The sequence below is a fragment of the Fusarium solani genome (genome assembly GCF_023522795.1).
Source record: "Fusarium solani strain SB1 chromosome Unknown bctg00000000, whole genome shotgun sequence".
Taxonomy (NCBI): Eukaryota; Fungi; Ascomycota; class Sordariomycetes; order Hypocreales; family Nectriaceae; genus Fusarium; species Fusarium solani.
Window position 1 is genome coordinate 1,492,477 of NW_027072157.1, and position 23,048 is coordinate 1,515,524.

The 23,048-nt window shown below is 52.8% G+C and overlaps 9 protein-coding genes across 9 annotated transcripts; 3 read left to right on the top strand and 6 right to left on the bottom strand.

Annotated features, from left to right (window-relative positions):
* Window positions 1-645: 645 nt before the first annotated feature.
* Window positions 646-1,435, top strand: MRS44_000469 (uncharacterized protein; the record flags this gene model as incomplete). The annotated part of the gene is made up of 3 exons (XM_065624059.1): window positions 646-675; window positions 769-935; window positions 1,231-1,435. The coding sequence occupies 3 exons, from the start codon at window positions 646-648 to the stop codon at window positions 1,433-1,435; spliced, it is 402 nt and encodes a 133-aa protein (XP_065479782.1).
* A 795-nt stretch (window positions 1,436-2,230) lies between these two features.
* Window positions 2,231-4,020, top strand: MRS44_000470 (uncharacterized protein; the record flags this gene model as incomplete). Its single annotated transcript, XM_046275142.2, has 2 exons — window positions 2,231-3,718; window positions 3,784-4,020. 2 exons carry the CDS (start codon window positions 2,231-2,233, stop codon window positions 4,018-4,020), a joined length of 1,725 nt encoding a protein of 574 aa, XP_046139295.2.
* Window positions 4,021-4,148: 128 nt separating this feature from the next.
* On the bottom strand, window positions 4,149-5,234 carry MRS44_000471 (uncharacterized protein; the record flags this gene model as incomplete). The annotated part of the gene is made up of 2 exons (XM_046279897.2): window positions 4,149-5,041; window positions 5,138-5,234. The coding sequence occupies 2 exons, from the start codon at window positions 5,232-5,234 to the stop codon at window positions 4,149-4,151; spliced, it is 990 nt and encodes a 329-aa protein (XP_046139294.2).
* A 159-nt stretch (window positions 5,235-5,393) lies between these two features.
* Window positions 5,394-6,632, bottom strand: MRS44_000472 (uncharacterized protein; the record flags this gene model as incomplete). The annotated part of the gene is made up of 1 exon (XM_065624061.1): window positions 5,394-6,632. One exon carries the CDS (start codon window positions 6,630-6,632, stop codon window positions 5,394-5,396), a length of 1,239 nt encoding a protein of 412 aa, XP_065479783.1.
* A 663-nt stretch (window positions 6,633-7,295) lies between these two features.
* On the top strand, window positions 7,296-8,348 carry MRS44_000473 (uncharacterized protein; the record flags this gene model as incomplete). The annotated part of the gene is made up of 1 exon (XM_065624062.1): window positions 7,296-8,348. The coding sequence occupies one exon, from the start codon at window positions 7,296-7,298 to the stop codon at window positions 8,346-8,348; it is 1,053 nt and encodes a 350-aa protein (XP_065479784.1).
* Window positions 8,349-8,978: 630 nt separating this feature from the next.
* MRS44_000474 (uncharacterized protein) lies at window positions 8,979-12,520 on the bottom strand (the record flags this gene model as incomplete). The annotated part of the gene is made up of 4 exons (XM_065624063.1): window positions 8,979-9,004; window positions 9,054-10,802; window positions 10,877-12,245; window positions 12,323-12,520. The coding sequence occupies 4 exons, from the start codon at window positions 12,518-12,520 to the stop codon at window positions 8,979-8,981; spliced, it is 3,342 nt and encodes a 1,113-aa protein (XP_065479785.1).
* A 1,259-nt stretch (window positions 12,521-13,779) lies between these two features.
* Window positions 13,780-16,980, bottom strand: MRS44_000475 (uncharacterized protein; the record flags this gene model as incomplete). Its single annotated transcript, XM_065624064.1, has 4 exons — window positions 13,780-14,170; window positions 14,229-15,349; window positions 15,407-16,863; window positions 16,974-16,980. The coding sequence occupies 4 exons, from the start codon at window positions 16,978-16,980 to the stop codon at window positions 13,780-13,782; spliced, it is 2,976 nt and encodes a 991-aa protein (XP_065479786.1).
* Window positions 16,981-18,750: 1,770 nt separating this feature from the next.
* MRS44_000476 (uncharacterized protein) lies at window positions 18,751-20,829 on the bottom strand (the record flags this gene model as incomplete). The annotated part of the gene is made up of 2 exons (XM_046275139.2): window positions 18,751-20,371; window positions 20,426-20,829. The coding sequence occupies 2 exons, from the start codon at window positions 20,827-20,829 to the stop codon at window positions 18,751-18,753; spliced, it is 2,025 nt and encodes a 674-aa protein (XP_046139289.1).
* Window positions 20,830-21,536: 707 nt separating this feature from the next.
* Window positions 21,537-23,039, bottom strand: MRS44_000477 (uncharacterized protein; the record flags this gene model as incomplete). The annotated part of the gene is made up of 5 exons (XM_065624065.1): window positions 21,537-22,112; window positions 22,173-22,513; window positions 22,596-22,612; window positions 22,661-22,686; window positions 22,794-23,039. 5 exons carry the CDS (start codon window positions 23,037-23,039, stop codon window positions 21,537-21,539), a joined length of 1,206 nt encoding a protein of 401 aa, XP_065479787.1.
* Between the last annotated feature and the right edge of the window lie 9 nt (window positions 23,040-23,048).

Sequence of the window (23,048 nt, forward strand, 5' to 3'; positions counted from 1 at the left end):
TAATAAAAACTTATTTTTTAATTATAATTTTATTTTAATTTAGTTATTAGGGCTTATTATCTTATAATTTTAATATAATATTTATATTATTAATAATTATATAAATAAATCTTATTAATTTAAGCTTATTAAGTCCTTAGGCTTTAAGTATAAAACTTTTATTATTAAAATTATTAAAATATTTATTAAAATATTTTTATTTTTATTTTAAGTACTATAAAAAAAATAAAAAATATTTAAATTTTATAAATTTAAAAATATTATTATAAAAGCTTAATATTAAATTTAATAATAAATAAAATATTTTAAATATATTTTATTTAATTTAATTTATTTAATATATAATATATATATTTTAATTTATATAAATAAAAAGTATTTTAATAATATATTATTTTAAATATTTAATTAATCTTAGAGCTATTATATATATAGCTTAATTTAATAAATAACTTATATATAATACCTTAATCAAAAAATTTCTTTTCTTTAATATTATCCCTCGCTTTAAGCATTGCCTCACTCTCAAGTATGCATTTACCCACTTCTCCCACCGCCCTTCCCTTAACCATTACGCCCTCTGCCATTATCAACAAGACGGGTCAACTAACGCCCATTCACTTCGCGGGCGCTCCATAACTCACGATGTCTATCCCAAATGAGGCACTGCAAAAGGTATGCATTCCCTTCCCTTCTTCTACGCAATGCCGTCCTTCTCCAGACCGTGAGTCAGCCTCCAGTGCCAACTGTTTGCTAATGCTCGAACAGCTGGTGCGGGAGATCGAGAGCCAGGCTATTGCAGCTCAGCAACAGATCGGCCTGGCCCGTACCCAGATGACTGCTAAACAGCGAGAGCAGCGCCTCGTTAAGCTGACTCTGAGCGAGATGGCCAGCTTGCCTGAGGACGCCGTTGTCTACGAAGGTGTCGGGAAAATGTATGTACCCTGCCCCAAACCCCCGCGATATCACCCATCATCCATTCCCAACCCCGCACCAGCATTTTTCCGTGGCCTAACGTCGGTGGTGTTTGTTTGCGCCTGCTAGGTTCGTTTCGCTTCCTGTAGACTCCCTACGACAGAAGCTTGAGGGTCAGACACAAGGTCTGGAGAGTGAGGTGGACAGGCTGAGCCAACGCTTGCTGTATCTGGAGACAACACATAAGAACAGCCGCGAGCACATCGAGCAGATGCTCCGCGCCAAATAACTTAAGCGCCAGGATGCTCGCCACAGGTTTGGGTGTTCCATACCTACCTTGGCTGCCTCTTGGCTACTTCTTGGTTCTGTCCTAGCCGCTGCTTCTCCACGTCGAGTCACGCTGGGTGCCGAGCCGCCGACGCCTTCAAATGCAGAAAAAACTGTTTCAATTGCCGCCCACCTTCTCGGTGCCGCCATGACTCTTGCGTCCCCAGCCCTACCGCTGCGCCGCACGCTCTGAGCCCACTTGATACCGACGTGACCACCTCGACCAGGGTGGTTTTGCAGTGTGGCTTTCTTGGACGGCCTCCCCTTCACTCGGAATCACCTGGATGGCTGTGCAATATGCAAGACGCACGACAGGCAGCCAATGCGACTATGCAGATTTGGCCCCCAATGCTCCTCTCATCACAATGACCACAATGACTTCATGCTTGTTACACTCGGCCTCCAGCTTCCAGCTCCCTCAGCGGCCTTCGACATGTACATAGTTTCTCTAATCATCTCATGAATTAAGCAATCGTGGTCATTCTCTGAAGCTTGTTGACTTCACTTCAGTCTTGCTCACCGCCGGTTTCATCGTCCGCTATGAACATCCAGATCGTTCCCTCGGCCCAACCATGCTCGATAAGCTAAAAGACATTTGATCGACTAGCGCTGCGCCTTTTTGCATCTCGCACTTCTTCGAGGGCCAGGGACCATGCGTTCAAGCCGGATTTCAGCCCCCACCTGAGTTTCAGCCCCGCCTTCGTATGTCCAGCCCTACCACGGTCCCATGCCGCGACGGAGGACGCCCTGTGTCGGTTGTCTGCTTACGCCCTCCTACTTACTTCTTTACTCTTCTCCTCCCCTCCTCTTGTTATCCTTCCTCGTATTTCTACTCTTGCCATACCTTGAAAGTCTCATCCCAAGCTCTTCACCAAAGCAACAAGTCGCTTTCCAAACACAGAGACATCGTCGCCTTAGTCCTCTCATCTGCTTGCTTATCTACCTCTCACCCACTTCACTTCACTCTTGGTGTTGGCTGCCTGGAACAATGAGTAGAAGCAGCTACAGTTACACTGACTCCGACGACGAAGACTACGACATCCACGTCCGTCGACGCGGCCCATCACCAGGTGGTGTCCGCTATGTCTCGGGTGGGCAGCGCCCTCACAGCTACTACGATGCACCTGCCGGCCCTAGTCGCCTCGGACCTGATCGCCTCACCACTGTCATATCCCGATCCAAGTCCCGTGAGCGCTCCCGGTCCCGTGACCGTCGCACCAGTAGCCCTCCACTACCAGCTCCCGTCATCATCAACAACCGAATCTACAACGACTTCTCATCTGACGACGATGACGACGATCGCCGAAAGCAGGTTGTGCGACGATCTTCCCGTCGGCGTCGCTCGCACTCTCGGTCTCGATCGGGTTCCTCATCATACGTGGCGCAGAAGGAATGGGAAGTAGAGCGAGCCCGCAAGGAGCTCGAGGATATGCGCCTCGCTAGTGCCCGCGAGAAGGATGAACAGAGAATGGTCAAAGGCTACCGCGAGGAGTGGGAGGCTGAACAGTCTCGCAAGGAACTGGAGAAAATACGTCTTGCCAGCGCTCGAGAGAGAGATGAGCAGCAATTGATCAAGGGCCACCGAGAGGCATGGGAGGCCGAACGATCCCGCAAAGAGCTGGAAAAGACGCGCCTTGCAAGCGAACGTGAGAAGGATGAGCAACGACTTGTCAAGGGCTATCGTGAGGAATGGGAGGCTGAGCAATCTCGCAAACAGCTTGAGAAAGTCCAACTTGCCAATGCCCGCGACGATGATGAGCGTCGCGTCGTGGAGAAATACCGCAAAGAGGAAGAGTTAAAGCAGTCCAGACGTGAGTTGGACGCGATGAAGGAAAAGGAAGCCCGAGAAGCAGAGGAGGAACGCATCATGAAGGCGATTGATCTGAAGCGACTCCGAGCAAAGGATGCCGCCAAGGCGGAGAGCGACCGCCGCGAGAAGGAGGCTAACGACGCAGTTGAGGAGTACAAGAGAAAGGAGCTACAGCGCGCCATGGATGAGAAGAAACTCAAGGACCAGAGGGAACGAGAGGCAGCCGAAGCCGTTGAGAGGTACAAGCGAGAAGAGAAGGAACGCATCGCCAAGGAAAAGGCTGAGAAGGAGGCCAAGGAGAAAGAGTATCAGAAGCGACTGCGGGAAGATCTCGTCAAGTCTGGGCTCGACGATGAGGCAATAGACGCCATCATGAAGAAGGAAAAGATCAAGAAGGAACCTTCGCCCCAGCCACCCTATCGTCCCCTACCACATCATGGGATGGTTCCCAACATGGGTCAGATTAGCCATGTCCCTCATGGCGCTCCTGTCCCTCATACTGGACTCGTCGGTCCCATCACCCACCCCAACCACGTTGTCCACACCAACCAGGCTGCCCCTATGGCCGTCGCCCAAGGCCCCCGACCGACCTACACTCGCATGGCTCGTCGACATCTGTCGATCGAGTCATTGCGAGCCTACGGGGTTGAGTTTGATCTCGATGACGTACGTATCCCTTGTCCCTTGCCCATCCCAGTGTATGCCAGATCTCGAACTAACATTACCTCAAGGATCCCGAGTACGTCTTGATCAAGCGTTGGGTGCCCGAGTGGGAACAAGATCAGCTGTGGAAGCACACCAAGTACATCCGCCAGAAACGCGGCAAGATGCTGATGATCGAGGAGAAGAAGCATGGCAGAGACGACCCGGAGTTTGAGTGGGTGCGGAAAAAGAGTGACAAGAAGGAGCGTCGCAGAAGCAAGTCGCCGTCGCTCTTGATGTATTTGGCTGGGGCACGCCCGGCTTAAACCGGAAAGGTCGGATTGGGTATGAGGTGTGAAGCTTGTTTTTTTTTTGTATATGCAGTTCCTGAGCGCTAGCCATCTATTTTATATATGAGATGAGTTGTTGTTACAGTTGTTGTACAAATACCAATTCACCTGGCCCGGCGAATCAATTCCTCATAGACAGTCCACGCCAACGCCGAACTCATCGCCTTTCGGCTCATACGCAGTGCAAGACCATCCCAAAGTGAACGAACGCCTTCTTGCGTCACCATTCTATACCAAGCATGCCAAATGTTCCTATACTCCTGTGGCTGCAACTGGATTCGTGTCTTAACTGCATCGAAGGGATTGGAAACAACCGAGCATGCTCCGCCGGCGAGCATGGCTGAGGTGAAGTTGACAGAACTAGCAAGAGTGGCCTGCATCTTGGTCGGGCCGTCACCAGACGAAGCCCGAGGCTTTGCTGCCAGAGAGCCCAGCTGTGACTTCAGCATCTCGTAAAAAAGCACATACATCCCAGCGTAAGGTGCATCTCGGAGTGCTGTGGCGCCAAATCCTGAAAAGAAACCACGCCACCCATCTGTCCGCCGGATATCGAGGGCTGCAGATGCGAGGGACGGATACGAGTAGAGGCTAGATTCGAACCGAACCTTGATGACGGTCAAAGGCATCAATACAAATCCAGCAAATGTCCTCGCAATGGCGCCTGATACGAGGTTGCCAGAGTTGGTGAGTGAGGGCAGGACGGAGGAGCCACCCTGAGTCTGGAGCCGACGTCCCAGGATGCCCGTCCGCTGGGCGTGCTGGCGAATAGCATTAAGTGAAGTGAAGTAAAGGGCTGAGCCAAAGCCCGTTCGCAGGGCAGATGGAACAGTGCCTCTCCAGAGAGACTGCACCAGGCTTGAAGACTGCCTGATGTCACGTAGCGTGGCGGTGAGTGATGAGCCTCCAGACTGCTGAACCCGGGTCTTTAGTAAGTCTAGAGGCTGAAGAATGACCGCAGAGGCAACTCCGGAGCCGAGGCCGGAAACAAAATGGCGAGCTGGGTGGTCATGTTAGGGAAAAAAGCGACCAGACAGATCGAGGCCGATGAGCGCCGGGTGTGCCGGTCGCCATTGGCCCTCGTTGGAAGGCATACCTGAGTTTGCTGGCCGTGAGGCCCGTTGCTCAGTCATTGGTGGGGATGCAACGGCATCATTGTGCTGCGCTGGGGAACTGGCAATTGTGAGGCCCATGGCTAGTCGCAGACTCCGGCCACATGTCGGGGAACTGATTGAGTGACGTGACAGGATGAAATCGGACCAAAAGTGTCAGACCCCGTTTCGTGACTTCGCCCCACTTTGTTGCATCGGGCACGTGTGGATTGCATTCAGAGGTTGGCCCAAAAGACCATCTCAACTCGCGACGCTAGCATGACTGCCTCGATAGTCGCCTATGACTGATTCAAGGCGCCCAGCAAGAAGGCGATGTCGCTTGACCAGCTCAACCCACTCATCGACGCCAATGGAGGCGAGAAGCATCCCGAAATCAGCCCCCAGCCTGCCGAGACTACCCGCACAGTAGAGGACCTGCGTCAAAATGCTCTCTCTTGACGTCTGGTCTTTGACTGTGGGCAGATAAATGCGCAGAGTCTCGACGAGCATCTCAACGAGGTGTAGGGGAAATGTGGCCATTGGCGACGGCAACAATCGCAAGGGGTCGGCATCGTGCTCAGCTGGTGGAGCAAAGCTCGAGCTTATGCTCTTGAAGACAGAGACTATGCTGAAGCTATGCTCACGGAAGATCTCAATGAACCGTTTAAGATAGCGCTCGGTCTGTTGCCCACCAGACCATGACTTGTCCTGCCGAAGGCGTTCCTCGTCGGCAAGATCTCTAAGGGGTTCCAACGCTTCCAGTGTCGTCAAAAGTGTGGCCAAGCGACAGACCAAGAAAACGGCAGGGAGGGCATCCTCAGTCGGTGTGTCCGTAACCAGGTCTGGAACGATGCGCTTCAGCCAGCCGATCGTTCTAACAGCGGCAGCCAGCTTCAGATTGGGTGCCTTCAACGTGCCAACGAGATCAGCTGCCATCTGTCGAATGGCAGCGTCCGCCTCCTCCAGGACTGATGTGACGAGGGGTGAATCTGGGTAGAGGGATGCCAGGCGACGGACGTGGGCATAGAGCTCGAGAGTGGACGAATGGTTGACAGGGGTGGCCGAGACAGCAGATGAAAGAAGCAGGGGCATCTCCATCACATCGACGAGGCGCTCCGAGTTTCGAAGGAGTAGCAGGGCCTGTTTTCTTCGAGCCAGCAACTTGCTCTCGCTCGCCTTTCCAAAGGCGGACGAGAAGTGCTCTGCCTGCGCATCAAGGCGAGGTACTGCTTGGACAAGATCGGAAGCTCGCTGGGCCAGTGTTGGCAGCGACTGCCGTAACGTGGCATGGCTGGCTGCCGACTCGACGACGGGTTTATGTGACCGTTTCGAAAGCGCCTGGACAGCCAGGAGGAGTGAGTGGGACGTCTGGGAAAGGACCTGAGGCTCGGAGGTTTGCAAGAAGTCAGACTGCTGTTCTGCAAGGTACGTCAGATACTCCAATGCGCCAGGGTCAGCCTGCTGGTCGGGAGCGAGCAGGTCTCGCAGCGCCTCAGCCATGATGACCAAAGGGGTATGATCGTAGAACTGAGACGAGCTCGGGTGGCCTGCAAGAGTGGGCGGATCAGGAAGCCGAACGACGCGGCCACGTGGAGTCGATCTCTGTCCGATATATGCGTGCCAGGTCCGTTTAGCCACGGGGAGTCGATGAACTAGTGTAGCGAATGTGTGTTGCGTCCGTCGTGATTGTATCTGGTGCTCTTAACGAGTGAGGTGGCAGCTGGCAGCTGGCTGACAGGAGCTGGTGGGGTGGTAAGGAAGACGGTTGACATACTGCCATATCAGGTAGGTCCCCTGATTACCTAAGGCTGGAGCTGCTTCCCCAACATTGATACATTGCGTAGTTCAAGCCTATTGAGGACTAGAGGAACGGCCGCTAATGCCCAGAACGGTTGGGGAAAGGTACGAATACTGAAATAAGCTCCGTGATGGCTTGCGGCACACACCTGTACCCGTGCCTTTCCCACGTGAGGTTCCCCAACAGACGTGACCTTGATCTTTTTATACAGGCAGGCTGCCCATTTTGTTCCCTGAGGCGCATTGCCTCGTCGCATTGTCTGCCTTTTTCTCTCTTTATCCCAGGCTTTCCCTCTTTCCTCGACCTACACCTTGCAACTCTAACCGCGACCGCTTCTGCGCCCCCGATTGCGACCAAACCTCACCATGAAAGACCCGTTCTTCCTCCCACCCGTACCTTGGCTCGCCGAGAAAGCACAGCCCTGGGCTGACTTGCTCGATCTCCCCTCGCTACCGCTCCATATTCACGAGGTTCTGGCTGCTGCTCTTCTATACTCGGTCGTCTTCTGGCCAATTTCGCCATGGATATCGAATTTGCTGGCCCCGGAGCACTACTCGAAGCTCCCGCGAAAGCGACGACTGAACTGGGATGCCCACGTTGTTTCCATGGTACAGAGCTGCCTCATCAACGGCCTTGCTATTTGGGTCATGTTCACCGATAACGAGATCAAGAACATGACTTGGGAGGAGCGAATTTGGGGTTATACTGGTGCCGCTGGCTTCATCCAGGCCCTTGCAGCCGGCTACTTCCTTTGGGACTTGGTCGTAACCAGTCTTAATCTCGATGTCTTTGGACTGGGAACGCTGGCGCATGCTATCGCTGCCCTGCTGGTGTACTCTCTGGGCTTTGTATGTCTTTCAAAACTTCCTGTGTTCTTTGCCTTCTGTACTAACCAGAATTCACTTCAGCGCCCATTCCTCAACTACTATGCCTGCGTGTTCATTCTCTGGGAATTGTCAACCCCCTTCCTCAACGTTCACTGGTTCATGGACAAGGTGGGCATGACGGGCACACGCGCTCAGCTCTACAACGGCCTCATGCTCCTCTTCACCTTTTTCACCTGCCGGCTTGTGTACGGAACGTATATGTCCTTCAGTGTCTTCAAAGACGTGTGGGCCGGCATTAACACGCACCCCAACGTCGAGGCGCTCACAACACCAGTCATGGCATTCGCACACGAGGACTCAACGGTGCCTATGTGGCTGGGTGCGGCATACCTCGCCAGTAACATCACGCTCAACAGTCTCAATTTCTACTGGTTCTTCATGATGATCCGGGCTGTTCGCAAGCGATTCGAGCCCTCATCAGACTCGCAGGACAAAACCCCAGACGCCCCAGTGACTGAGGCCGAGATCGATCTTTCTTCTGTAGGAACGGGAGCGGCCAAACTTGCTGGTGGACGACGTCGCAAGGCTTGAGTTTGTCCTCCACGGTGATTCCAATCTTCATAGGTCGCCTAGTCTTGTTGCAATCACGCGCGTTTCTGGTTACTCTCTTTGCTTGGTCGCTTAGATTCCTGAAGGCATGGTGCTTTGATTGCTTGGCATGGTCAATCGAGTTGCGGGGTTGCTTACTGATCTACCTACATCGTTGGCACTTGGTTAAATGCCATGAGCTGTATTGTCCTTTCTTCAAGGATATGCATGTTCAGTTCTAGAGCCAGGTGCTGTTTTCTATCCCTGTCTACTATGAATTGCGTTGTGAAAGTCAAGGGGTGGAGGGAGGTGCATCTGGTCGTCCTCGACACGATCATGCACCGAATCTTTCGTGGGGCGCCAGTCGCTTTGCCAGCAGACTCGCGCCTTTACATTCGTTCACAGCATTGCTTAGACATATAGATTAGTATAATTAGAAGAGACCGAGTCAGGCTGCTCTGAGCCGGTCATTGATTTAGTATTACCATCGTCATACACACAACTTCTAGTAGGGTTGCCTGACAAAGACTAGATATGCATACAAGATGTGAAGAAACATGTCCAAAGCAATCGCCAACCATGACCAATAACGCGCCGCCAACAACTAGATGCTATGTATAGGCTTGCACGAGATCAGAATCCGAACGGGTTCTGGGGGGCTACAGGTGATGTTAGCAGAGATTAGAGCCAGCCAAGGATATAACTTACTCGCTTGTGCCAAGTTTGCTCTTCGTCCGGTTGGCTGAGGAGCAAGCTTCTTGGGCTCATTTGATACACCAAAGCGGACTGGGGGTGGTGGGCCGGTCTGCTGCGGCACCAGGGGTTGGGGGGTCATCGTGTTGTTCATCGTGTTGTTCATACCGCCCATACCAGTAACCTGGGGTGGCAGACCAGGCATACCCGTTCGCTGGGGCTCGAGGGCCGGTGGCAGGTAGCTGTTGATGCCTCCAGGAGGGGCTCCGTACATAGACTGTGTGGCCGAAAACGATGGCTGGAAGCCTGTGGGCTGAGGCTGCATCGGTTGGAATTGGTTTGGCGCCTGCATTCCGGTCATCATTGGCTGCATGAATTGGCCGGCACCGGTAGGGAAGGGCATCATGGGCTGAGGGCCCTGTGGTCCGGGGAATCCGGTCATGGCAGGCTGCATCTGAGCAGTGTATTGCTGCTGCAGACGAGCTTGGGTTATCTCATTCAGGCTCTGGCCAGGGAGGGCCACCTGCCCCTGCAACGCACCCGTCATCTGGGGTACCATCGGTGGGGGAGCAAATCCGCTTGGTTGAGCTGTTTGCGGAGCCGACAGAGGCCTTTGAGGTGGTGGAGGCACAAGGGATGCCTGGTTCACTGATGCCTGTGGTGGAGCAGGACGTTGTCGTGCTTGCGCGACTGACGTGAAGAAGGACGGGGTGGCGCCGCCGAGGGGTTGCGTCGTAGGCACCGACGCTGCTGTTTGCTCAGGAGCAACTTCGACCTTGGGGGCTGGAGGGGTGGGCTCAGTCTTTGTAGGCTCAAGCGGTGCTGACAAGAGCGACAACTCCTTCATGGATCCCGTCAAAGCCTGGGTTGGAGGAGGCGAGGCTGGCGATGGTTCCGGGGCAGGCTTCGGCGCGGACTCGACTGGCGGTTGCGGCTGTGATTGCGGTGGTGGCTGTTGCTTGCTGGGCTTGACGTCCCAAGCATCATCGTCAAATCCTGAAGAAGCCGCCTGGCGAGGTTCGGGGCTCTTGTTCGCTGGGCTAGTCTGTACTGGCGACTTCGCATCCTCGTCAGCAGCCTTGGAGCCGTCTGACTTGGAGAAAGCGCTAGCATCGACGACATCGCTTGTCTGAACCGCCGGCGCAGGTCGACCCTTGCGAGTATTGTTTCGTAGTGCACCACCAGGTCCAGAGAACAAACCCCCAGAAGCACCTTCGCCATCTCCCTCCGCAAAACTAACACCTCTCTTCCCGCCACGCGTACGGCCATACTTGGAGTCCAAGTGGCGCATGACCTTGATAATATCGCCTTCGCGGAGGCCAAGAGCTCGGAGGGTGCTTGCATCGACATCGGACAAAACGCTCTCATCCATTGAATCCTTGATGAATGCCTGAGCGTAGCGCTCACACAATCCTACCGCAACCTCGCAGGACAAGAAAAACTGGAACCAGTCGTAGTCGGACTTGTTCTTCTCGATGGTCACACCGGCTGTGGTGCTAGACTCGGAGGACTTCTTCTCGGCGGTCCTAGCTCGCTTGACATCTGCCAGTGGCTTATCGTCTTCCAAAGAGATACCTGTCAAGTTTTCAACGTACTCGAGGTCTTCACGAGACATCTTGCTGATGGGAACAGCAATCTTGACACCGTTCATCTTGTGTAGGTGAATCTTGCCGTCCTTAAGGCCCAGGAACTGGGCTTCAACGCTGAAGGATCGGGATCGATCTGTCCAGGTCCGCACCTTGGACGAGTCTGGTTCTAGGAGGTCTAGAGTCAGTATTTGATGGAATCCATAGTGCGCAAATAAGGGCGGGCAAAGGGGCGGCAGAGAGGACACTCACTAGGCTTGGACCGTGGCTGGCTGCTGCCATCGCTTCGTCCATTTTCTCGACGGCTCCGCTGTTGTCCCGAATTACTACCATTCTCTCTCGCCATGAGGCTACTACCTCGTTTGGGAAGAGGCATTCCCGGTCCTACCTGCTGAGGTTCTTTGCTCGCCTTGATGGCCTCCTTAGTCAATCGAATTTCTTCGAGGCGATTTTGCTCGACGAGCGACTTGGCAGAGTTGATGCCGGCGGATGATGACGAGATAGTACCGGTAATTTCGATGTAGCTGCTTGGGACGACGCCTTCTTTGCCGTTCTTCAGTCGGCGAACTTGCCACCACTCTTCGCTCTTGGTGTTGTCAAGGATAATAACCTCATCGCCTACGGCGACAGTTACCTCATCGTCTCCTTGGGCCATGAAGTCGTAGAGAACCTGACCCTTCTTTTGGCCACCACCACTGCTGCCCTGCGTGCCCGCCATGATCACCTCCCGGAGTCCTTCGGCACGTACAGCTCCAGCCAACTCACCCAATGCGCTAACAATTTCCTCGGCAGTGTCCTTGGCTCCTGCGTGGAAATCGACGCTCTTGCTTGGGCGGACGAGCTCCATGAAGACATGCTTCCCCTCCCGTGAATAATGCGTCATCCGGTCCGCAGTCCACTCCTGTGAAGGTCCATCTGAAGCATGCTCGGGTGCAACCAAAATCACTCCAGTCAGGAGGTTAATTCCCAGAGTGGTAGGCATCTTCTTTTTCTTGCCCATAATTGAGATCATCTCATTGATATTGTACAGGTGGAAACCGCCAGGGGTGCGCTCGACATCCTGACGTCGATTAGGATCTTGGTGGAAGTGCATATTAACTGGAGAAACCGGATGCTCATATGTCGGAGACGGCGAAGCAGGCGCGCGCGGTCGAGCAGGGAGAGCAGGGGATCGGATAGGCTCGTCGTCGGATTCTGGGGGCTCGCTGAACGTAACGGAAGCGCGAGGAGGTTTCGGGGGGGCTGCAGACTGTTGAGAGGCTGCACGGGCATGCATAACACCCGCGAGAGCAGCAGCAGGACCCGCAAGAGCGGGTGCAGCGCTGCTCGGTAGGTCCGGAGATGCCGTCTCGGGCTCGGGCTCGGGGGCTGGAGCAGGTTGCGGCCTCGAAGGTAGAGCTGGGGGGGCGGGAGGCAACGACGGTGCTGGAGGTTCTTCAGAGCCACCGATCTCGATGTAATTAGACGGAACGAAGCCATATTCGCCGTCGAGGCCGGTGAGGATCCAGTCGGGGTCTGACGTATCGTACACCTCGAGCTGAGCGTCTTCGGGAAATGAGAGCTCCTCGTCGGTCTGACGCGTATAATCGTAAAGGGCGCGGGCATGCTCTACAGGTTTGGCCTTTGGGGAAGGAAGAAAAGGAGATCAGTATCATCGTGAAGGCACATGAATATGAGGTCCAGTCAAGGCCAACTCACCTGTTCAACATAGTTGTTAGGCACGAGGCCTGTCGGCTCGTCCTCATCGTCAGCGCCGGCCTTCTTCTTTGCCTTCCACCAGCCATCGTCTCCATTCTTGTCGAGGACGTAGAGCAGATCGCCGTCGTTGATTGCGAGCTCGCCCTCAGCCTGAGGCGCGTAGTCGTAGACGGCCCGGTACACCCCCAGAAACCCCATGTCGGAGAGTCGTGAGTCGGCTCAGTAAGCTGCACCGCGGGCGGATGTGCTTCGAGAAGGAATCCGCTGGGAATTTGCTAACGAGCAGGGCGAAGGGGAGAGGGGGACGAGTAGAAGCGGAACGATGCGATGCGATGCGATGCGAAGTGACGCAGTGCGTCGTTTGTCTGAGGAGCGAGCAACGGCTAGGTAGGTATGGACCGACCCGACGCACCTTCCCCCTACCAAGTTCGAGAACCTGAGCCTCCTGGACAAGTTGTTAGGTAGGTGCCTACCTGTTTAGGCATAGCGCCAGCGTGGTTAAGTTGGTGTCGAATTGACGCCGTTTGCGCACACAGTGATATACCTAATTCGCTATTATCACGGTGCGGATTTTGCGTCACCCCTTACTTTGGCAGCATTTTCTCCATTGCTTCGGTGACGAGGTGGTTGGGCTTCCATCCAAGGTCGAACCCTGGAACTCCACTGGATCCCCCGCAAGCAGGTCCAACGTCAGCTCCCTTCCATAGGCCCTTTCCAGAAGATGGATTTGTACACAGCATGCCTCAGCCACATGCTTTCGTCAACATCGCCGCCATCTCACCGGCCTACTTGCTCACCTGCGCTGCGTTCTAGGCACCTAACGTCACGCAAGGCAACCGAAATAAGTGCCGTGGCCAAGAAAATAGACATATGGAGTACCAGGTTGCTCAGATAAGTTTATCCGGCTGTCGCGGATGAGCAAGGAGCAGAACCTTACACAACTGCATATGCATCTGTTTGCAGGTATTCCAAGTTCCCCACTACGCAACTTGCAGTAAGCAACAAGGCATTTGCACCACTGTTCAATATCGTGGTTGAAGCAGAAGTCACCATTGGGTCAATCACGATGAGCGATGTTCTTCAAACTTCATATACCGTCCAAAATCCCGGAGCCACTCTCTAGCACAGCCCAGCACCTCAAAAGCCCATCTCGCTGAGGTACAAAACGTCTAGAGCACAAACCCACCTGTGGTGTACTCATCTTCTACGCACATACTTCACCTATGCATCCATGAGAGCTGAAAGACTATCGGTTTCGAAAGCCAGGCCTGGGGGCCGATTAACCAAGAAAAGACCCATTCTACAGTTCCCAACCGTACCTATTTGATCAGAGTCTTGAAAACGTTACTGTCTATATAGTCCCGCTGTGTCAACCCAACCTATACCAAACTCACATGACTCTACGAACCTATCCAGTGTGCCTTGCGCAAGGCATTTCGCTGCCTAGTGATATCCAATCAGGATGTATCGGGCCCAAAAACATCGTCAGATGTCGTCCGGCCTTCAGCAGCTTGGCCCAAGTTACGGAGGCTACCAGTGCGATGTCCTCGTGTGAAGATTCCTGGGAACATCCTCGGATCGCTTCCCGACAGGTGAAGATCTGCCATGGCATCGCTGGTCCAGGTCTGGTCTCGGCCAGTCGATAATCCAGTAGGTGATCCTACGGTTGCGGCATGATAGCTTGCCGACGGGGACGCTTCCACATTCGAGGGCTCATCGCCAAAGGGAAGACCCGCGCCGGTAGACTGCCCAGCCATGTACACTGCTGACTCTGACATCTTACTATCAGTGCCACCAGGTTGGGCCGAGAGCTCGCTGTTAGCATTGTAGTGGACATATTTTGCTAGCCTGTGAGGTAAAGGGTTAGCGCCAGGAAGAGCATCAAGAGACCAAGGTTGTAACTTACACCTCCCTCTCCTGCATCAGTGTGAAGTGCCGGAACTCTTCACGCCGGTCAGGAACATTTGTCTTGACCATGGTGTTTCCTTCTCGGCCCGGCTTGTCACAGCCTGGTCCCAGCCACTGCTCCTTGACAGACAACTCGTAGCCACTCTGCTTGACCGAGTTCTTCGCCAGCTCGCACATGTCGACGGGACTCAGCTTGTAGATCTGCGCAGCCACTGCATATTCCTCAATGAGAGGCTCCTTTGTGAAGGCAAACTGCAAAGGATCATCCGTAGAAAGTGACACGTTCAAGCCTCGCTTGAAATACTGGTGGAAAGGGTTCCGTTCATATGCCAAGAACAAAGCATTGTTACTGAGCGGCGACATGGCGATGCCAATCTGTTCCAGATAAAACATGTACTGTAAAAGAGGTACCTTACGAAGGAGCAATCCGTGACTGATGCTGTGACAGCAAAGGGCGGCAACAGCCAGATGCTCACTGTCGCCAGCCTCTCCACAATGTGGCCGTAGGACAAGAGTATTGAAGCCACGCTTCTTGCGCCAGTAGTTCAGAGATACCAGGTTAGAGTAGAGGTAGTAGATCCAATAGCTGTAGGGCGGGTTCTGCTTAGTGTCCCAGACCTTGGGCACAGGGAACTTTTTGAAGAGGCGTCGTTCAACCTTGCTCTCGTCGTTGACGCTATCAAAGCCAATCACCCTTTGGAGGAAGATGTGTAGCTTTGGGTGGCTTGAAGGGTCCTTAGTAACCTCAAAAAGGGGCTGGAAAACGTTCTTAACCACCTGCTCAAACGTCTCCATCAAGCCACTAGCTTTGTAGACGTCGTAGAGACGGGGGATCTGGATCAACCAGCGAACGTTGTGCGAGAAGAGCTTGTTGTCAACTACCCAAGCAGCGAGCTTGTCCCACTCGTCAATGGACTTGCCATAGATTGAGATTCGCCACTCAACCATCTGGTACTTGCTCGACTCAAGGTCAGAAATGACCTCCTTGGTGATCTCGGCCAAGTAGCGGCCGTGAATAAAATTGTCCGTCTTGAGAAAGATGGTACGGAGACGAGACTCGCCGATAGGGTTATACTTGAGGTTGAACTTGTCAAACCGATGGAATGAATCGGTATGAGCCTGTGAAAGTCAGCCGCGTATCTCGAAACAGCTGGATCCGGATAACGCTAAACTTACGTGCATATCAAGAGTGTCGATGCTGAGGTCATAGGCGGTCAAGTTGATACTGGCAAAGACCTCGGCCAGGGTGAGGTGCTTTCCATCACGGAACAGAACCACCTCGTTGGGAAACTTCTTCATCTTACTCTTGATGAAGCGCAACAGATGCTTCTGATTCATGCATGCCGAGTGGTGAACGTGAGTATCAACCTTTCGAACATTGTAAAAATCTCGATGGGGCACCTTCTTGCTGTCCGCGGTTTCTTGATACTCGTTGAGAAGGACATAGAGGTTGAACTTGCCTTCAAGATACTGGAGACGTCTGAATGCGAAACTCTTGCTGGGTCCATCGGAGGAGACATCCAAGATGTCGTCCAGGTCCATGTAAAACTCCCTGATTGTAGGAACTCGGATTGAAGGCTCATCAGCATCGCGCTCAAACACCTGGTAGACTCCACTATCATCCAGCTTGTATGTGCGCCCGTCGTTGCTGGGAAGGGGTAGCAAATCGGCAATATCAAAGTCCTCGCCGATGTCTTCGCCCGGCCTCCGCTTTCGCACTGGTCGCTTGGTCTCCCGAGTCTCTGGCCGTGATTGACCATCGGGTGCCTCTTTGTTGCCATTCAATCCTGCGTTCTCTCGACCAGGAATATGCTCTGCAGCACCAGCTTGATGGTGCGAACGTTGCTGCCATGCAGGCTCAGGTGGGGGAGGATAAATGTCCCATTCAGGATCATCTTTTGGGTTGTCTTCCGGCCCTTGCAGCGAAAGCGCAATGTATTTGCGTCGAAGATCCAAAATCCTTTGGATGTTCTTGGAAATGGCACTGAGCTCAGCAGTGATGTGGGGTTCAGTGTCGAAGAGACCTCCAGCAGGCAACCCAGCAGCAGGGCCGTCGCCTACTCGTGGTTCCTGCGCGATAGTTCCAGCTCTAGTAGGAGGCACTGAAGGGTGGCTAGGAGGATAAGACGCAGGATGGGGCTCAATCCTTGTGGGCGACTGTGTGATCGCTGCAGGGTCGATAGCGGGGCCTGGCATCTCCAATCCAGGCGCAAAGGAATCAACGCGACGGCCATTGGAGTCTAGAACCATAGAATCTGCGCCATACTCGGTCGCAGGGCGAGAGCTCGAGGCCAGAAAGGGACTCTGAGGTATCGACTGGTGGCCAGCACCACCGCCACTTCGCAGATCGGCCTTGTTTCGGTGATAAAAGAACTTCGCGTCTGTCTGGCTCATCTGACGCTCAGCGACGGGATCGTAGAAGGTTGTTCTCTTTGGAAGGTCCCGCAACAACATTCCATCTTCGAGATCGTCGTCACTGTGGTCGGGGTGGGAACCAGCGTCGGACGCTGCTTGCTCGTCGGAGGCGCCATGGCCGGTCGCTCCAGAGTCCCGGGCCTCCTCGCCTTCTTCATCCGACTCGCGAGTTCGTACGTCGAGAGCTGCGGATTCGCTCTCTTCAAAAATGGCGTTGCCTGGAGCAATTATTTGGTCAGAACAGCTGTCAATTGCTGCGAGTTTGAGTCGAAGGGAGACCAAAGCATCGAGTGTAGTAGTGTTGAGGAGGGGCAGAGGAGCTACGTACCAGGCATAATGATCTTGTACACTGATCAAATCCAAGCTTATTGATAGGAAATGGAGCACTTTTGGCGCATGAATTGTCTCGCGAAAGAGAATAAATACTCCTTGAACAGTCCGGGTTTGATTGACAGAGGCGGGACGGCACGAAAGAGGAGGTCTTTGAGGAGGCGTGCAAGTAAGAAGTAAGGCAGTGAGACAAGGTATGACGGTGTGACACACCCAGAACAAGGCGGGATGTGGATGAGGGACAGGGTCTGAGGGCGTCGGTGCAATGCCCGCCGCGGGTGGGGCTGGGAGCTCCAGCGCACTAGGCCTTTTGAGGCATGTGCTTCGGTACTGGAGAGACTTATTGTACTTTGCAGCCCAAGGAGGTGGCGCTCAACGGTTGGAGGTCTCTACATCCATTATCGTAGATATTTTGTTTACAATATTTCGTCTTTGGTTCTCACACGCGTCCTTACTCTTATTCGTTTATGGGTCGGCATTGTTGAATCAGCATTACCTCAAGTCAACGAGTTGGTAGAACACTGTTTACTCGGGCAATTCGCCTGCAATCACAGCATTCAGCTTCCGAGGCACCCAACGAAAGCCTCACTCTCAGTAGCTACAATACGGAACAGGGCTTTTACTCCGACTGGACAATGGTTACCACATAGGTCAGGAGGTAGTGTAACTCTTCCGCTTCTTCCAAAATGAGGCCCAAACTCGCCAGCAATGACAGGGCTCCCGGGTATGTCACGCGTTACACACGAACCCTCGATATGCCGGGCTCGAGCGTGCTAAACGATCACATGGTCCCACGCCCTCCCTAGGACATGCGACACGTTGTCGGAAATCCTTCTAGTCTTCCAAAACAACGTTATTAGTGCTGCCGTGGTCGACAGTTCGGTAATACGGGGTCTCATCCGGGAACCAGGACTATCCCGGACGGGAGACTACATCATCGCACAGCCTCTAGGTCTCTCGACTGATTCAGAATCCGGCTGCTGGTTACCATGGGGGTACTCCGGGGAACCTGACCCGGAATAAGGCAGGGCCCAAGGCCTGGGTAACCAGATCTCTCATGCGAACTATGCTCTGACTCGAAGCGAGACAAGGCTACTAAGTTGAGTCAAAGATGATCACGAGATTTAAGGGAAGACCCAAGTTTCCTAATACGTACCCAATCGCCCAGATGAAATGTTGTTTAGGGAGAACGTAGTCATAGACATCTGATCTCCGCTCAGAATGTCGTCTCGAGGACTGCCAAGATGGTTAACCTCTGGCCGCCACTCTAATCTCATGCTCATCACGTTCCAACCACAGGGCCGTCTTTCATTATTAATTTGCAGAAAGGGTATATTCGCCGTCGAAGATAGGATACCATGTGGGTTCCTCATCAGTGTACGGCAAACCGAGTTATGAAGGACAGATACCTTGGAGTCATGAATAGATAGATACCCAGTGGCCACCTACTTCACAAATAATTTGACAAGTTATTGTTGAAACTTCCGTTGAGACTACTGTCATTGCTCATTCACGGGCCGAGATGTACGCATCATGCCTATCGATGATGAAGCACAAAGCCTTATGGATTTGAGCGCATTGAGCCCCCAGGCTTTGGGTTTGAAGCCTTTACTGTTAAACTTACTGAGGCTTTCAGTATGAAACTTTAATCCCTATTTTGGGTGGCATAAAGTCAACAAATAATACTTCGACATGCGTTCCATATGCATCCCAGACGCATTTGTATTCAATCTCAAGCCTCAATGCCCGGTTATCAAGTCACTCTGCACATGTTGCTACAGTCTCTCAGGGAAGATAACACCTGACTCGATACCCCCATTCATCAACCCAACCCTCATCTGTCCCTTTCCTCCCCTATTGGCCCTGAGATAGTAAGGAACAAACACCAGGTCCCGTGGTGCGGCAGAGTCTCCATCAACTTTGAGGGAAGCATGAGTGGAAATAGATTGCTTCCAGCATTTGCTCTGCAAAGACACGTACTCTTCTCCAGTCTTTTCATCGGTCACCATCTTCTCAGCCACTTTCGAGTCTGTTCGGAGAAAGACATCCTTGAAGTGGTTTGTCTCCCATGGATTGTCGGCATCTTCGACACAGTACACAATTGGCCCACGAGCGAGTGTCAGCGTTCGCTGATTCGTGTATGGGTGAGGAGAGAGGTATCGAGGCTCGAAGCCGAGAACTTGAAGAGAGAATGAAGGGTTCTCAGAAACATAGGCAGGGTCCAGGCAGATGTACCCCTTCTCGACCTTCACTGTGCCTGGCTGTGGAGATGGGGTCAAGACATACACCCCCTTTGACCATGCTGGGAGACGTAGTCTTATGACGACTCGCAGAGAAGATGGAGCTGAGAGCTGAAAGTCTACCTTGCCCTCCCATGGCCAGTTAGACATTTGCTGGAGTGTCACAGGCAACCCATTGGCATCGAAGGTAAGCTCAGCACCAGTGTACAAGTGTACGTTGACGAAGACGTTATCCGCTTCGTGGCCGTAATCCCACAGGTAACCGCCCAGACTACCGAAGAGCCTGGTCAGATTAGGGGGGCAGCAAGCGCACCAGAACCACTCTTCACGCACGCTCTTGTCGGCTTCGGTACTAGCCAGCTGATTGACGTACGTAAAAGCCTTTCCGTCAAGGCTCATTGCAGTCAGGACAGTGTTGTACAGGCATAACTCCATGATGTCGGCATAGTGGGCGTCGAGGTCAAGATGCAAGATCCGCTCGGCCAGCATCATGACGGCGATGGAAACGCAAGTCTCGTTGTAGCAGCCGCCCTCATCTGTTCCTTGAGGGAGAAAATAGTCGATGCCGAATCCTTCCCATTGCTTGATGGCGCCGACGCCTCCTGTCATGTACATCTTCTTGTCGGCCATGTTGTCCCAGAGCCTGTGCAGGGCTTCAGACCAGCCTTCTGCATTAGGGATGGGCCGGCCGTCCTCTTTCGAGAGGTAAAGCATATCGGCAACAGCAGTGAGCAGGTAGTTAGCCCGGACAGCATGTCCCTCAATGGTCTTTTGCTCCACGATTGGAGAGTCCGCCTGGCAGTACCAAAGTGTGCCATGCTCAGGGTAAGCATCAGGTCGTTGCCATGAGATCTCTCCTCGCTTCTCCATTTCCCAGTCATAATAATGCTTGCCATCCTGTCCCGTTGGATTTCCCCGCTCTGTCAAAAAGTACTGTGCCAACTCAAAGGCGTCGGTACTCTCAGTTGCTTTGTAGAGACGAAACAGAGCAAGTTCAATCTCAGGGTGGCCGGGGTATCCCCTTAACTGGCCCTCACCAGGGCCAAATCGCTTCCGAATGTGGGCCACATACTTTTCAATTGGCTCGATGAGTAGGTTGTTGTGATAGTAACCTTCGTGGGCGACAGCGGCCTCAATGAGGTGACCAGCGTTGTACCTATTGCCTTCAGTAAGGAGTAAGCATGGAGGGAGATGTTGCTCAACAACTTACAGCTCATGCATGTCTCTGAGGTTAGACCATCGCTTATCAGGCTCGACTACGGTATAATGAACGTTCAAGTAACCGTCTTCCTGCTGAGCTCCTCTGATCATCTGCACAAGCTCACGGATTGTCTTGTCAATCTCGGCGTCATAGTCGTCAGCGAGAAAATAGCAGGCCCCTTCGATCCATTTGGCAATATCGCTATCCCAGAAGAGATGAAAAGGCACCGGCCACATGGACTTGTCTGCGTAGATAGGATGCCACTTGAGCTTGAAGCAATCATATCGGCCAGTTGACCGCAATTGCTCCAGCTGGGCGTGGACCGTGGTACGAGAAACAGTCTTTCGTCTCCTTGAGAGGACCGAGTCCCCCTTGAAGGTTGTCTGGCGAAAGGTGGTTTGTGGATGAGACATGCTGGGTCAGGTCAGATGTTTCTAGACTGGAAGTGAAGAGAAAGGTGATGAATAAACGTGTTGTCGGCTGCTCAACGCTCTCCTCATATACCTGCAGAACATGTGCTTTAGTAACACCAATGCATCATGCCTCATGCACCAAGATGGAATTACCCTACCATGTTGCCCAATGTCCTGATCAAGCCTTCCGGCGTTCGGGTTAGATGTCGGGGACGGTCCCGATAAGCGCTCGAATGGCATCGTCCATACTTCGACTTTCGTATCAGAAGGATCACAAATCTCTAGCCCCGCATACTGCAGCTGAACTTGAACGGCGTTGGGGGCCTCGAAAATACCCATTCCCCAACCGAAGAGTGCAAGGTTGGGGGAAATGGGTGATCTTCAGCCTCCGGAGTATTCTTTAAAACCGGGCCAAGGATTGCTATCTTAAGCCCGACCCTATCATCACTCTTGTTTTGGGTACAGTGTAAACTAACCCCATCTTGTTGTGCTGACTGTTAGCATAACGAGACATGCATGTTATGGTATCTTTTGTTCCAATCTAATGGGTATCATAATGTCATAGATACTCTATCTATCCCACTTCCCTATCACCTCTCGAATCATCTACCTTGCTCTAACATTCTTCTATTGAGCCAAAAAACACCACATCTACACCCTAACGGTGATTCGCAATGCAGATATACAAATACACTGGTGCAAGTTACTCAACTCGCCTTTTCTGGGCGCTCCTGGGGCGTCTTTTCCACCTCCGGCTTCTTTCGTGAGCCCACAGAGTAAAGCCCGCCAGCACTGAAAACGATGATGGCACCAACCAGTGTGCCCGGGGCAAGCGTGTTGCCGAAGAGCCAGATGCTCAGGAGGAGACTCACAAGCTTCCGGATGTTGAGGACGATGGTAACAGTTAGGGCGGTGGAGACTGCTGCCAGTAGGTTGACTCCGCGAATACAGGCATACTGAGTCAAGACATTGGTGATGAGGTAGAAAACCTGACTGGGAACTGGGAACGACGTGGTGGCAATGCTCAGGAGGCTGGGCAGTTGCATCGGAGTGCTTGACATGAGATGTGCAAAGGTGCGGGCCATCGAGGGAGCAAAGGGCAGGAACAGAGGCAAAGAAAGGGCGTGAGAGTAGAAAAGGTTCTCTCTCCATTGCGGGCCATACTTGGCATAGGTCGCCTCCGTGTAAAGGCCCATGATGGCCGAGAGCACCTGGGCGACGAAGAGGATCACGAGGCCAGTGCTGAAAGCTGGGCGTCCGGAACTCTCTTCCACTCCCTTTCCCTAAAATCAGATAATGTTAGGAGAGTAAGGGGTAAGTGAATGGATGTTGAAGATGCTCACCTTGGCTTGAGCATCCGACCAAGCAGCCAGGATGACACCCAATGTCAACAAGACGACAGCGACGACCTGCGTGCGTGAGTATCTCTTGCCATAGAGATAGCCCGCAGCCATGGTTGTGATACTACCGCCAGACCTGAGGATGATGTGGACTGGCACCGAAATATCATAGCTGAATGCATGGTTGTTGAGGACGTTGATGGTGAAGAACAGCACAATATTGACCATCCAGCGGCTCAAGGGGACCTTGTTGGGCGCAATGAAGAAACGACTGCTCTTATCAAACTGAGCGATAAACCCTGTCACGGCGACAAAGATGAATTGGACAAAAGTCAATAGTGTCCCTAAGTAAAATGTGTCAGCAAAGTAGACATTGCAGTCACTTCTCGTCTGAGACAATATGAGGTTGTGCGGAAATGCTCGTACCACTTGAAGGTTCAAAACTACATCAGGTCAGCAATAGTTTCTCATATTAACCTTTTACAACTCACTTGACAATTGCCTCGAGCGCATAAACCTAGAAAGAATAAGATGTAGGTCAGTTTCTGGTGTGTTAAGGGAGGCAGGGGTTCAACAGTGAAGGCTGCATGATGAGCTGGCCAGACAGGGACGGGATGGGCATACGTTGGAGCAACAACCTCCAAAGATCAGACACAGCATCACAGCAACCGTCAGCAACGACGGGCCAACCTCGCTGGCCATCATACTGGCAAAGCGATGGGCGACCGACGACGCTGACGCCTTCTCTGAGTCGCTGGGCTCGCGCGAGGCGGTGCCGCGACGGCTCGAGCCTTGGAGGGCCGTCATGTCGGGCGTCCTCTTGCGAAGAATGTGTGAAGACATGAGGCTCGTTTTCTGGTCCATTGGCATCGGGAGGGG